The 13,296-nt window shown below is 48.8% G+C and overlaps 1 protein-coding gene across 1 annotated transcript; it reads right to left on the reverse strand.

Annotated features, from left to right (window-relative positions):
- Positions 1 to 377: 377 nt before the first annotated feature.
- LOC127392331 (acrosin-like) lies at positions 378 to 11,367 on the reverse strand. The gene is made up of 5 exons (XM_051636099.1): positions 11,266 to 11,367; positions 1,964 to 2,196; positions 1,368 to 1,633; positions 944 to 1,095; positions 378 to 566 (listed from the first exon to the last, which is right to left on the reverse strand). The coding sequence occupies exons 1-5, from the start codon at positions 11,365 to 11,367 to the stop codon at positions 378 to 380; spliced, it is 942 nt and encodes a 313-aa protein (XP_051492059.1).
- Positions 11,368 to 13,296: the final 1,929 nt, after the last annotated feature.

Raw genomic sequence — 13,296 nt, forward strand, 5'->3', positions numbered from 1 at the left:
CCCCAGACTTTTCCAAGCCTCCATGTGTCTTCTTCATCCCGTGGTGCCTCGGAACACTCTCCTCTCCAGCCAGGCAGGGTTTCAGCCCTTTTGAGTGACTCTCCCTGTGTGCCCTTGTCTGCCTGCTGCCTCATTTTGCAGGTGCCCAGCATGGAAGTCCTTGCTTTGTACAGGAGATTGAACTGGACTGGAGCAGGGTTAGCTGTGAAAACTGGCACCTTTATTTCAAGAACTAAGTCAACTCACGCATTTGAGTGCATCCAAGGGAGCGTGGACAGGACAGAGCAGGCCTTTGACACCAAATCTGCCTTTGGATCAGCAGGCATTGCCCCAAAAGGAAATTGCCATGGAACACTGCAGCTTGCACTGAATCCTCTTCATTCAGCAGCCCTCCCTGCTGCACGCAGTCCCAGCTGCACCAGGATCCAGTTGTAGAAGTGCTGTGTGGAAGTGTAAACCCCAGGCTGTCTTGCTCTTGCACATCCTCTCCCCCAGCTGGTCAATCCAACCAGCCAGAAGTAGTCACCACAGTTATCTTTGCAGACCAGAGGGCCACCACTGTCACCCTGCAGCAGAGGAGAGCAGCAGAGGAGAGAGTGAAGGTGGTGTTGGGTGGCCCCTGACAGCACTATGGGTCTCCTCCTTACAGCACCTGCCTGAGCTGTGCTGGCTGCACAGAGAGGCTCTGCTCAGGGGCTGGAGATGACAGAACTGTGTCTGGAAGGGAGTTGTGGGGCTCTCTGTCCTGCACAGAGCTCCTGGAGCTGTGGAAGATGGAGGTTCCAGGATTGGGATCTGTACCCATGGGCTGCCAAGAGCACTGGCTGGGCCTCTGGGAGAAGGGGGCACTGAGCTGTGGTTGGGGAAGGGGAGGTGAGTCCCAGCAGTGGTGGGGACCCAGGGGAGGGTGACTTGTCAGGCAAAGCCTGCACTGGAGTCCTACCTGGCAGGTGTCGATAACACCCTGTTCATAGCCAGCACACAGGTGGTGGTGGTGGATTTCCCCTCTGTACCACCAGCTGCTGTTACAGATGCCGGTACCAATGAGGTGCACCCTGGCCTCCTGCAGGACATCACTCTCGTTTACAGAGGCTGCTGTGAGCACAGAAAGGAATTAGCACCCTGCAGGTCGCTGCCAGTACATCGCCCCTGTCTGGGCAAACCCCTTCCCTGCAGCTTGGCTTTGCCTCTTGAAGGCTGGTGCTCCCCTTCTGTCTTGTTCTGCACAATGGGTCAGGCCCACCTCTCTCTGGGCAGACATCCCCACAGCTTGACTCTGGCTTTGGCCCCTGCTCTCAGCAAGCCCAGCCTGGCTCCCCAGTGTGCCCAGTTGGCACTCAGGACACGAGGACTTTTTGGGAACTCACATCTGGCAGTGGTGGCACCCCAGCCACTGACGTAGCAGGTTTTCAGCTCTTGTACTCTCAGCGAGATGTCAGGCACACAGGCCAGCTGTATGTAGGAGCTGCACTGGACGGGCTGGTCCAGCTCCAGCAGGGCGATGTCGTTCCAATGCGTGGGTGCGTTATAGTGCTCGTGGATCAGGAGCTGCCTGATGTGGTGCACTTGGACCTCAGGGCCCAGCCGAGACAAGCGGTTGGCCCCGATCACCACGCGCCACGTGGAGATGTAGCTGGAAGGCAGATGGAGAGAGCGTCAGGGGAACAGGAGCCCTGAGCTGCAGCAGCCCAGCGGCTCCTGCCTTCTGCCTCCTACAGGGGAGAGGGAAGCAGCACTGCCGAGAGTGTAGCTGCTCTGGTCTTTGGCTCCAGGAACGTGAGGCTGGAGGCTGCCAGGAGGCAGGGGCACCAGCCCAGCCCTCTCCTGAGCAGGCTCCCAGCTGGGCTCTGAGTGCCCAGGAACTGGCCATGCTGCAAGAAGACGGGATGGGAGGAGGACGTGGTGCTGCAGACGGGGCACCTGCTTGTGCTGGGGGGACATCCTCCTTCCTGGTCCTCCTTACCTGGCATTGATGAAGCAGTGGGCTGCTGTGAGGACCCACTGTGGGCTGATGAGGGACCCTCCACATATGTGCCCTGAGCCTACTGTCCAGGGATCCTGGATGCAGAGAAGGAGTGAAAAAGGAAAGGGCCAGGAAGCAGGACAGAAGGATATAGTGAGAAGCGGTGGGACATGGAGCAGGAGGGAGAGACACACAAGAACAGTGACAGAGAGAGAGAGACAGAGACTTGGAGCCTCACAAGAGGGAGGGAGAAAGAAAGGGAGGGATATGGAGTCCTGTGGAGAGATACAGGAAGACAAAAAATGGAAGTGGTATCAGGGAGCAGCAGAGACGGGTAGTAAAGAGATGGACAGGAAGAAGGAGAGGGACAGTGGGATACAGCATGCCAAAAACTCCAGAGACAGTGAGACGGACAGAGGGAGAGAGAAAGAGAAGGAAAGAGAGAGAGAAAGAGGATGTGAAAGGGAGCGAGACATACACTCATGGCAGGGAGGTTGGGACCTGATGGTCTTTAAGGTCCCTTCCAACTTTAACCATTCTGTGATTCTATGATTCTACATTGGTGGCAAGAGAAAAAGCATGACAGGCAAGAGGCCAGAGACATGATGAAAAACAGGGAGGGATGCACATGGGGACAAAGAGGCAGAGAACAAAAAAAACAGCCATGGCCTGCAGGAGAGAGACAGAATTAAAGAGCGGCTCAGAGCCGGACAGAGAGCGCAAGGAAAACACAGGGGAGGGCAAAATGGTTGAACAAGAGAGGGCCTGGGAAATGAGAGAGGGAGAAACAGGGAGCAGGACACAGGGGCAGAGAGAAGAGAGGTACTGGGCGCAAAATAATGACACCAGGGAGGGAAAGGCAGAGGGGCACAGGCATAGGGAGGGATCCGGAGGCTGAAGAGGGGCGACGTGGCCCCAGGGGTCCGGGGCTCACCACAGGTCCTGCTGTCAGTGCTGCTGGCAGAGTTTAAAGTCCTGACACTTCTGTCTCTGCCCCTCTCAGCTGGAACAAGATGAGATTTCCTGGATGCACAGCCTGATGTGCACACACAAGTGCCACACAGCCGGGCTGGGCTCTGGTCATGCACACAGCCCCATGGGGCACACTGGCCACCTACTCTGCTCAGGACCACTCACAGGGAGCCTTCCTCAGGCAGAGAGGCTGCTGTCTGTGGGCTGTGGGCAGCTTCCAGCCAGACCCGCTCTTGTCCTTCTCCAGCCACTTCACCTTCTCGCCATCTCTTCAGCTTCAGCCCAAGCTGCACGCAGCCACCAACACCGCAGGGGCAGAGGGGGCAGGAGCTGCCCTGAGCATGGCCCCTGGGCGAGGGAAAGAGCCACGGCCCCTGCAGCCAGGCCAGGCCAGACTCTTCTGCTGCAGCAGCTCCTGCAGCCCCTGGTCCTGCCCGGCCCCGCACCACCGGTCGAGCTTGCTGGGCCCCGCTCCCTGCTGCCGGGACAGGCCGGGGACGTGATGGGGAGAGACCAAAATTAGCAATGATGGAAACTCCAGAGTGGAGCTGGAAACAAATGTGCCAGGTCACAGACTTTGCTGCCCTTGAAAACTGTCATCTCTGTCTGTGCAGCTGACAGGAGGGGCTGGACTCCAGCACAGACAAGGTTTGCTGGCGCTAAAGCTGCTGGGAAGAGAGGAGTGACAGGGTGTCCCTGCCACACTGGGGCTCCCCGACCATCACCTCCTCTTCCTCCTGAAGCACCAGTCACTGCGTGCTGGCAGAACACAGGTTACCCAAGGGGGTGGCCTGGGCTTGGTGCCAGAGGAGGGAGCTGCTGGCTGGGGTGGTAAGGAGCTCTCTGCTGCTGGGGATTTGATGTCCTCCCACCTCCCAGCCCTTCCAGAGGTGGCTATGGAGTGTCTGGCACAGGATGGCCCTACTGCCTGGTTGGGGGCACTGCCCACAGTGCCCACAGGGCTGGAAGTGCAGTCCCAGATCCCCCAAGGAGATGGAGCAGGCCCTGGGGGCACAGCTCCTTTCTCTCCACAGGGAAACTGCTCCTCTGGCTCACAAGCAGGGGTGTGCAAGCCCAGAGCAAGCCAAAGGCCACCTCTGGATACTAGGATGAATGATGACTTAGACCTGGCAGAGAGTGGGAGCTCATTCATGTCCTGGTATGTCTGGAGGGCCAGGTTGGACTAAAGGCTCTCCTCGCTCCTCTTTCCTCTCTCGTCTCTCTTCCCTCCTCCTTCCTCCCTCCTCTCTCCTAACACCCTGGGGCAGCGGGTGCTGTGCTGCCGTGAGCAGTGGGTGCCAGGGCACTCTCCAGGCAATCCTGATTGCTGCCATTTCCCCTTTGCCCTCTGCTTCTCTAGAAAACACTTCCTCAGGAGATGAACAAATGCATCTTCTCCTGGGGAACGCCTCACCATGAGGTGAGCATGTAAAACACCTTGGGACCCGGGTGTGCTGAGGGGGAGCTTGTCCTGCAGGCAGCAGGAGAGGCAGGAATAAGACTCCACAACCTCAGGGTGCTCCACAGCTGAAGGACACCGTGGGCTTGGGCTTTGTGTTCCAGCTTTAGTAAAACAGCCATTTTCCAGAGGAGAGATGGGTCAAACCAAAACAGCAGCTACTGAGAAGGGACTGAGCTGAAAAGTTCAATTACTAGGAAGAAAACTGGTTCTATCCTGGCTCAGACAAGGACAGCCACTAGCCACGAGATCTTGCTGCTGCTGGTGACACTCTCCCAGGAGGCTCCCTGTGACCCAGCTGAGCTCCTGGTGGTCCCCTTGCACCTGCAGCAATGTGGCCTGAATGTTCTTCAGCAGCTCCTTGTCCCGCTCCAGGGAGGAAGATGACAAGGTGGGTCTGTGAATGGGGTCCTGGCTGCTCCCCAGGGACAGCAGGGAGCACTGCCGTGGGCTGTCAGTGCCAGCAGGACATTTGCATCCAGGCTGGAATTTCCCTCCATGCTGCTGATTTGTGCAAGGCAATTGAAAGGAAGGGGGCACCACCTGCCACGACATGAAGAACTCCACCAGCTCCTGGAGCTGAAAATACTGCAAGTGCTGGACTCGGCCCCCAGAAAGGTGTGGAAAGAAAACAACACTGATGTAGGACTGGTGGTTTTGCCCCAAATGTAAATATAAACACAAAGGGAGGAGCCCCTCCAGCTGGGAAACCAAATCCTATTTGCCAGAAGCTGAGAAGAGCATCCAAGACCACACAGACCTGTGTGTGGCACAAGTGGTGTGGTAAGGATGTCCCTAGAGTTCACACTCACCAGATGACCTTGCAAAATAGATGCCATGCTCTGCAAGGAGAACAAAATGGTAATATGGATGATGGTTCACCAAACTTGGAGGTGTCCCTGAGGCCAAGTCAGTCTGTATCTTGCATCAAAACCACCTCAGTTAAGAAAAAAAGGCAAGTACTTGTCATAGGTGACTCACATCTAGAGGGAGTGGAAAGCCCTATGTGCAGGTCAGACACAGTTCTTAGGGAGTTGACTCCATGGAGCCAGGGTTAAGGATATATGGAAGAAACACCCTACCCTAGTTCAGCCCTTGGATTACTACCCATTACTGATATTCCAAGTAGGCAATGAAGATATACTTTCAACAACTCACAGATGTCTCACGCTCACTAGCCCTGGTTCTCGTGGGGGGCTTCAATTTACCAGATGTCTGCTGAAGTACAACACAGCAGAAAGGGGCCAATCCAGGAGGTTTTTGGAATGTGTGGAAGATAGCTTCCTGCTACAGCTGGTCAGGGAGCCTGCCAGAGGTCGTGCCATACCTGACCTACTGTTTACGAACAGGGAAGAGCTGGTGGGAGATGTGGTGGTTGGAGGTTGTCTTGGGCGCAGCGACCATGATATGATAGAATTTTCAGTATATGGTGAAGTTAGGATGGTTGTCAGCAAAACATCTGCCTTGGACTTCTGGATGGCTGACTTTGGTCTATTCAGGGTGCTGGCTCAGAGAGTCCCTTGGGAAGGAGCCCTCAGAAACAGAGGAGCCCACGAAGTCTGGACACACCTTAAGAATGAAATTGTGAAGGTGCAAGAGCAGGATGTCCCTGTGGGCCAAAAAAGGAGCCGGCGGGGAAGAAGCCCAGCCTGGATGAACAGTAAAATATTACAAGAACTCAGAAATAATAAAAGACTATATCAACTTTGGAAAAAGGGGCAGGTCAATCAGGAAGCACTTAAGGATATTGTAAGGGCATGTAGAAAGAGAATTAGAGATGCAAAAGCTCAGTTAGAACTTAATCTGTCGATTTCTGTTAAGGATAATAAAATGTGCTTCTATAAATACATAAATGCCAGGGAACATCTCCATTCTTTATTCGATGAAGGGGAGAACATAGTCAAAAAAGACAAAGGAAAATCTGAGGTACTTAACACCTTCTTTGCCTCAGTCTTTGACAAAAATACCCTCAGGATATCTGGGCTCCTGAGTTGGCAGACAGGGATGGGGAGCAGAATCCCCCTCCTGTAATCCAGGAGGAAGTAGTTAGGGACCTGCTGTGCCACTTAGATCCCAACAAGTCCATGGGTCTGGCTGGGATTCATCTCAGGGTGCTGAGGGAGCTGGTGGAAGATCTGGTTAAGTCACTATCATATATCACCTATCCTGGCTGTGCAGGGAGGTCCCAGATGACTGGAGGTTGGCCAATGTGACCCCATCCAAAAGAAGGGTCAGAAGGAGGATCCAGGGAACTATAGGCCTGTCAGCCTGACCCTGGTGCTTGGCAAGGTTATGGAGCAGAACATCCTGAGTGCCATCAAGCGGCATGGAGAAGACAACCAGGGGATCAGGTCCAGCCAGCATGGGTTTAGGAAAGGAAGGTCCTGCGTGACCAATCTGATCTCCTTCTGTGACTGGGTGACCTGCCCAGTGGATGAGGGGAAGGCTGTGGATGTGGTCTACTGCGACTTCAGCAAAACCTTAGACACAGTCCCCTACAGCATCCTCCTGGAAAAGCTGGCAGGCCATGGCTTGGACAGGTGCACCCTTGCCTGGTTTAAAAACTGGCTGGATGACCAGGCCCAGAGAGTGATGGTGAATGGAGCTGCATCCAGCTGGCGTCCAGTGGCAAGTGCTATCCCCCAGGGATCAGTACTGGGCCCAGTCCTATTCAACATCTTTATTGATGACCTGGATGAGGGGATTGAGTCCACCCTCAGTAAGTGATTATGTAATTTGGACAGAAAGAGAGAAACATCTGATCTTAGTGCTGCAGAAAATGCATTTTCTGTGAGAAAGGAATTGTCAGGGTACATGAGTTGCTGTGAGGACTTTGTTAGAAGCCCTTATGCTAGAAACTTTTATGCTGGTGTGTTTGGTCCCTTCACTGGGACACAAATACTTGTGACACACAGTAGTTGCTGTGAGAGGTGCAGAATGAATCCTGAGAGGGATGCTTGGTAAGGCTGAAATTTTTACTGGGTTAGTAAAGAGAAAGACAGTGAACCCATAAATCTTCCTATATCCAGTGTGTGGATCTTCTCGAGTCCCTGCTTTTGTTACTCTCTGGGATGCTTCCTTTCCTTCCTTCCTTCCTTCCTTCCTTCCTTCCTTCCTTCCTTCCTTCCTTCCTTCCTTCCTTCCTTCCTTCCGCCCTTCCTTCCTTCCTTCCGCCCTTCCTTCCTTCCGCCCTTCCTTCCTTCCGCCCTTCCGCCCTTCCGCCCTGCCCTGCCCTGCCCTGCCCTGCCCTGCCCTGCCCTCCCTTCCCCTCCCCTCCCCTTCCCTTCCCTTCCCTTCCTTCCCTTCCCTTCCTTCCCTTCCCTTCCCCCTTCCCTTCCCTTCCCTTCCCTTCCCTTCTCGTCCCTTCCCTTCTCGTCCCTTCCCTTCCCTTCCCTTCCCTCTCCGTCCCTTCCCTTCTCGTCCCTGCCCTGCCCTCTTCCCTCTTCCCTCCTTTCCTTCCTTTTCTTCCTTTTCTTCCTTTTCTTCCTTTTCTTCCTTTCCTTCCTTTTCTTCCTTTTCTTCCTTTCCTTCCTTTTCTTCCTTTCTTTTCTGTTCAGGTCCAGCCATCCCATTAAGAAGAAATGATGCTGGAAGATGATGGGTGTTGGGGTGGCAGTGAGCTCTATACATCTACTGCTCTCAGACCTGCTGGAGAAATGGATTGCTCAAGGCTCGGAAGCTGCCCAGTGGACTCAGAGCTGTGAAGGCAGGACAGAATGAGAGCTCAGAAGCTGCAGGAAACAATTACTCAAGATGGCAAAGAGTTTATCAATCACTTTGATAGAAGGTGTTTGTCAGCCTTTGTCATCAACATCATAGGGTTTGGGCTACATTATCGCGTGCTATTGGAGTCTCAAATAACAATATGGCCAAAATAACCTTTTGCCACATTCCCTGGAGTATGAGGTTCACACAGTGTGGAACCTGGCTGCTGTGGTTTGTGCTTTTGTCACTTGAGGATTGAATAGTCACAAATTAAGCCACAGTATCTTTTTTGTACATTCAGAAACAGAAGCTAGTTCAGAAAATATAACTGAAAGCAATTAGCAAGCAGATCTTGCTGTAAAAGCAAGACTTTAATGGTCTTTTTCTATTTTCTATGTATTTACGAGGTAAAAGTGGAGACTTGTACACTTGTGTGAACTGCTCTGAGTAATCTGAGTGGATTCCCTCTTAAAAATGAAGTAAGAGGGTATTCATATCCCTTTGCATGGTCCCAAACAGGAAGACTCCTGTGCTGCTTTACCGCTTCAACACTGCAGTTATACTATGTGCTGACATTTCAGTAAACAAAAGAGAGCAAGTCTGAAAGAGAGGAGACCATAGAATTAAAATAAATCTCTTGACTCGCCCATCAACAACATTTATGCCACATAACATCAGATGACTTGTCTTGCCTTTCCAGTTCAGAGACTATTCCAGAACTTCAGCACTCTGCTGCCTGGCAGTCTTACAATTTACATCCTCAGTGTATTGATGCCCCTCTAATAGTCATTTGTCTTGCTTGTCTTGCTTTGCCTCTTCCACTCCCTGACCTTTATCTTCCTCAAACATTTGTACTAAGTGACCACCTCTTTCCTCTTTTTTCTTATGAGAAACCAGAACTCCTTTGCTTCCTGCAATATTTTCTCATTTTTCACTTCTGTTCCTCTATCCTGTGGTTGCCTGCAGGACAGAAATACTACAGGCAGGGTGTTTCTGGTAATATTTTAAAAATTATAATAGTGAAATCTAGCCTGCAGCAAGGGGAGAAATATAATTCAAAATTTCACTTCTGAGATCACATTTTTTCCTCTCCATCAAAACTGTAAAGCCAGATTCATTGAGAAAGAACTTAAGAAATGAAATTAGTGTAAGATGATTGTTAGCTCCTTGATCGTCCAGTTAGCCAACACTTCCCATAATGGGGGCAGGGGAGTGGAAGGAAGTTGAGGCCGTTGATGTGTTATGGTGGTTGTTGGAATGTGTTTGAAAAACCCATAGAAAGCACTTAACAGAAGCAAGATTGATTTGTGCACCACTGTGTGTGTCTTCTGCCCCCTGAATCTCTCCGGTCTGTGGCTCATGTCAGGATGAGCCGTGGGGTGTGCTCTGCACAGAAACTGCAGCCACGGGTACAGGGCGTGTGCCCAGTCTGGATCCCACAGAGGAATTGGGAGGACGCTCTGGGTTGTGGACGGAACAGCTGGTCTGTGTGAATCCAATCCAGAATGAATGCTCAAAGTCAAAAATTAAAAAAATGAAGCAAATGAGAAATGGAACTTGCTATGAATTGTTTCAATACCAGGCTTTCTTAGGAAGAAGGGGCAATGTCTATCATGTCGAGAGCAGTTGACTTGTCTCTAGGAATAGTTCTGGTATGGCTGAAGTACAGTAGAAGGTTCTTTCAATCCTAGGATTATCCTTAGGTCAAATCCTATGGCCAAAATTATCAAAGGTGAAGTTACAGATTATTTTGTTATGCTTTTATGAAAAAATTGTAGACATTAATTTCCAGAATAAACTGTAATTGTTATAGCACTGACTGATGGAATAACATCCTTCAGGAATTACACACCTTCTTCCACATGTGAGAATTTCTTCCTAAGCTGAATTTATACTCTCTCCTTCAGCATAACATCTGGATAGAAGATATGATGTGGCTGTTGGAAGTAGTCCATTATATGATTTCATTATTGTCATAACCCACATAAAGCTTGGTAATCATAATAGACTATTTCTTTGTCATTCACCTCTCTTATTTATTCAGTGCTTGAAACTTTATCCCTAGTGAAGGAGAGCAGTATTGGTCTGTTGGAAAAGAATCTTCAACTGTGTCACTAAAAACAAACAACTAACCAAACATCTCTTCTTAATACCCATAATAATAAAAACCAGAATAAACAAAATAACTATCTCCCTACCTCCTAATCTGCTATTGGAGGGGTTGGTTTGTAACCTGAATTTTCAGTATTGACAAAATGTGGAAAATACTTGAAGAGAGGAAGAAAATTCACTTGGCAATGTAAGAACTGCTTGTAGAAATGCTCAGTGAAGGCCTCTGTGTGGCAGGGGCACAGCATCATTGGAGTGGGTTCCTGCTGACTTGGTCATGCAGCAGGTGGCTACCTTGCACAGGCCTTGCCTCTTCAAAGCAATTACAAGAACTAACAGGATAGAAGTACAAGTGCAGTTTCATATAGCTAGCTAGTCTAGTCTATCTAGACTAATTCTCAAGTACCCTTTGATTAATTAACCCTGTGAAAAGCATCTGGCACTTGAGCTTAAGGTAGAGCAGAAGGACCTTGCTATTAGTGATACAATCAACCTCTCCAGAATGTCTTCTCCCTGTGAAGGAAGATGCACCGTAAGGGGACAGTTTACATGTTGATGGCTTGTAGCAAAACCTGGTCTCCTCAGCCTGTCAGGCACCTGAATGTTCCTTGTGCTCAGTCATCCATCCCACAGACAAGAATTATCTTGTCCAAATGAAAATGTCATAATGACTTTTTTTTTTTCCACAGCCTGTCACCTTGGTCTAATTGCGGACAGGAGACTTAAGAAGTCAGATTTCCATTGACCTGAACAAGTTTTGTTTAAGAGCATTTTGGAAAATCCAATGAATAAGAACTTCTTTTTCTGCTCTCCTTCTTAATCATCTCCCTTCTCACACTTTCCCCCCAAAAGCAGGGAACACACGAGGATGTCAGTATACATAGACAAAACCATGGATGTTCATTTGTCCTTGTGCTCATCAGTCTATCAAGACTTGTTCATGCTGGACTGTTTTCTTTTTTTCACCACCCCCAAAAGTGGTTTTGTACAGAATGTCTCACTAACATGTTTCCTCAGTGTTAGCAACCAAGGAATATTTGTTCTGAAGCCCCTATACCAACACTCTAGGTTCTTCTGCTATGTCAATGGCACCTTCTGAGAGCCAGTGGGAGAACCAGGAATGAAATTCACCACTTTGGTCCACATTGCAGAGCCCCATTGTTTACAGCTGAGCTGTATCACAACATGGTGGTGGTTAGATCTGATGCTCCCAAGGGTCTTTTCCAACCTGAATGGTTCTGTGATTCTGTCTGTGCACAATAAACCTTCTTGGTACTTCCTGTAGAAGTGCTCCATGCAAAATGAATGTAGAAACGTGAGTCGGTATCTGTGATTATTCAATGAGAAATACTTGTTAATTGAATGATAAATGTAAGAGCAATGATTACTTTGGGTTGAAATGGTCCTCTGGGATACCTCTCTCTGTAAATTTAAATAGTAACTGAAATAATTTCCAGGAGGCAGAGACAAACAGAAGTGAAAAAATCTGCTCCCATGCCCTTTCTGGCTGTGGTCTGTTGTCCAAAATGACAGCAGCACCCACTAGATCTGATTAAAGAGCCCATGATCCACACCTGTAGCTGTGGTGTAGTGAGGTTTGAACTGCAAAGGGGATGGAGGGAATTATTGTCCTACAGAATGGAATTCTGCCTGGTGGTGATGGAAGTTTGGATGTCAGAAGGAGACATGAAGCGTAGTGGTGAAAGACTAAAGGCACTACCATCATATATTGAAGCCCAGAGGAATCAACATGGTTCTTCTTCACACTGTGCTTTATTTCCACTTCATTATTTGTCACTGCAAATCTTTTCTTTAAAGAAGGAGATGTGTAGAGTAATAAAGGATCAAAAGAGTTGGTAGGAACTGAAGTATGGAACGAAAAGTTGAATATAAGAAGCTAAAATGTATTTCAGTTTTGCAAAGATATGATCTGGAAATCTTCACCCGTAAAGGATTCATTACCTTCCTTTAAAAGCACTAGGAATTCATTCACAGGTTTAATAAAATCTAACTTGATCTTGTACATTGTAGATGTTGTACACCCCTGCTATATCCTGAACGTGTGAGTTTTGGCACGCTCTCCTGCAGGTGGTTTTACGTAGTTGTTTGCACCTAAGACAAAATAGAAATGTGACAAATTCATACTGATAAGTGTTGCCTTGCTCTACTGAGGAAGATCAGGTGTCATGGAATAGGGAATGAACAACATCTCATTGTTTAGAGTGGCTGAAAAGGGCAGCAGGTACAAGCAAGCCCAGATACGTGGTGTTAAGTCGAGGCAAATAGTGTGTGCACATAGCACATCGCCTGGGTTTTATAATTAGCAACTTTCAGGCTTATGCCAGGATATTTTGATGTGCATTGTATCTGGTCTAGGATTGAATGAAAATCAATATTAATTCGATAATTTCAACTAAATATGTAAGTATACCACTATTTCTATAAGCCTTTCCCCACACTTTTAAGAAACTAGACAGATAATGTATTTGTTTATGTTGGCTAAATTTTACTGAAGGTGTAACTCTACCAGCTGGAATAACTATGATGGCAGTCACCACAGGGGTTTTTTTTGTTGTGCAAGTTGAACCTGTGAAAGGTTAATAAATACACCTTTTATGTCATCAAAGCCCCCAGACAGTTTTGTTTTCTCAGATGGTCGTAGAACATTTTTTTGGCAGACTGTATTGGGAAGATGCTTACTTCATTGAGACACTCTTGAGAAGCACTTAAAAAATGGCTTGCACAAACTAGTTGATCTTTCTTCAGAACTTTATAAAAGTGGTCAAATTCACTGTACCAGGATACTTTGTGAGATAGTTTTGCAAGCTTTCTGGTAGTTAATATTTGTAAAATATTTTTAAATGTCAAAGTAGTGTGATAGTCCATTGTGAGGCAAATACAGACTTGGTATTTTCTTATAAACTAGTGTCACTTTTTCATCACTTTACCTGTCTCTCATGAGCTGCAATAAAAGCAAAAGAGTGTGTATGTGACCACACGGAATTGTTTCTTGTGCTGCTCCTGGATGCTTTCCTCCCTCCCTTAAACACATATCCCAAAAGATTTGTGAAGATCTTCCAGTGACTCT

Source organism: Apus apus, chromosome 18 (assembly GCF_020740795.1).
Source record: "Apus apus isolate bApuApu2 chromosome 18, bApuApu2.pri.cur, whole genome shotgun sequence".
In the NCBI taxonomy this organism is placed as follows: domain Eukaryota; kingdom Metazoa; phylum Chordata; class Aves; order Apodiformes; family Apodidae; genus Apus; species Apus apus.

Bases quoted from the DNA above. Each gene is read 5' to 3' on its own strand.
- LOC127392331 (XM_051636099.1), bottom strand. From the start codon at position 11,367: ATGGGGCTCTGCAATGTGGACCAAAGTGGTGAATTTCATTCCTGGTTC. The intron at 1,634-1,963 runs GTAAGGAGGACC...TCTGCCTTCCAG, and splicing joins CACTGCTTCATCAATGCCAG to CTACATCTCCACGTGGCGCG. The intron at 567-943 runs GTAGGACTCCAG...CCTCTGCTGCAG, and splicing joins GTGTTATCGACACCTGCCAG to GGTGACAGTGGTGGCCCTCT.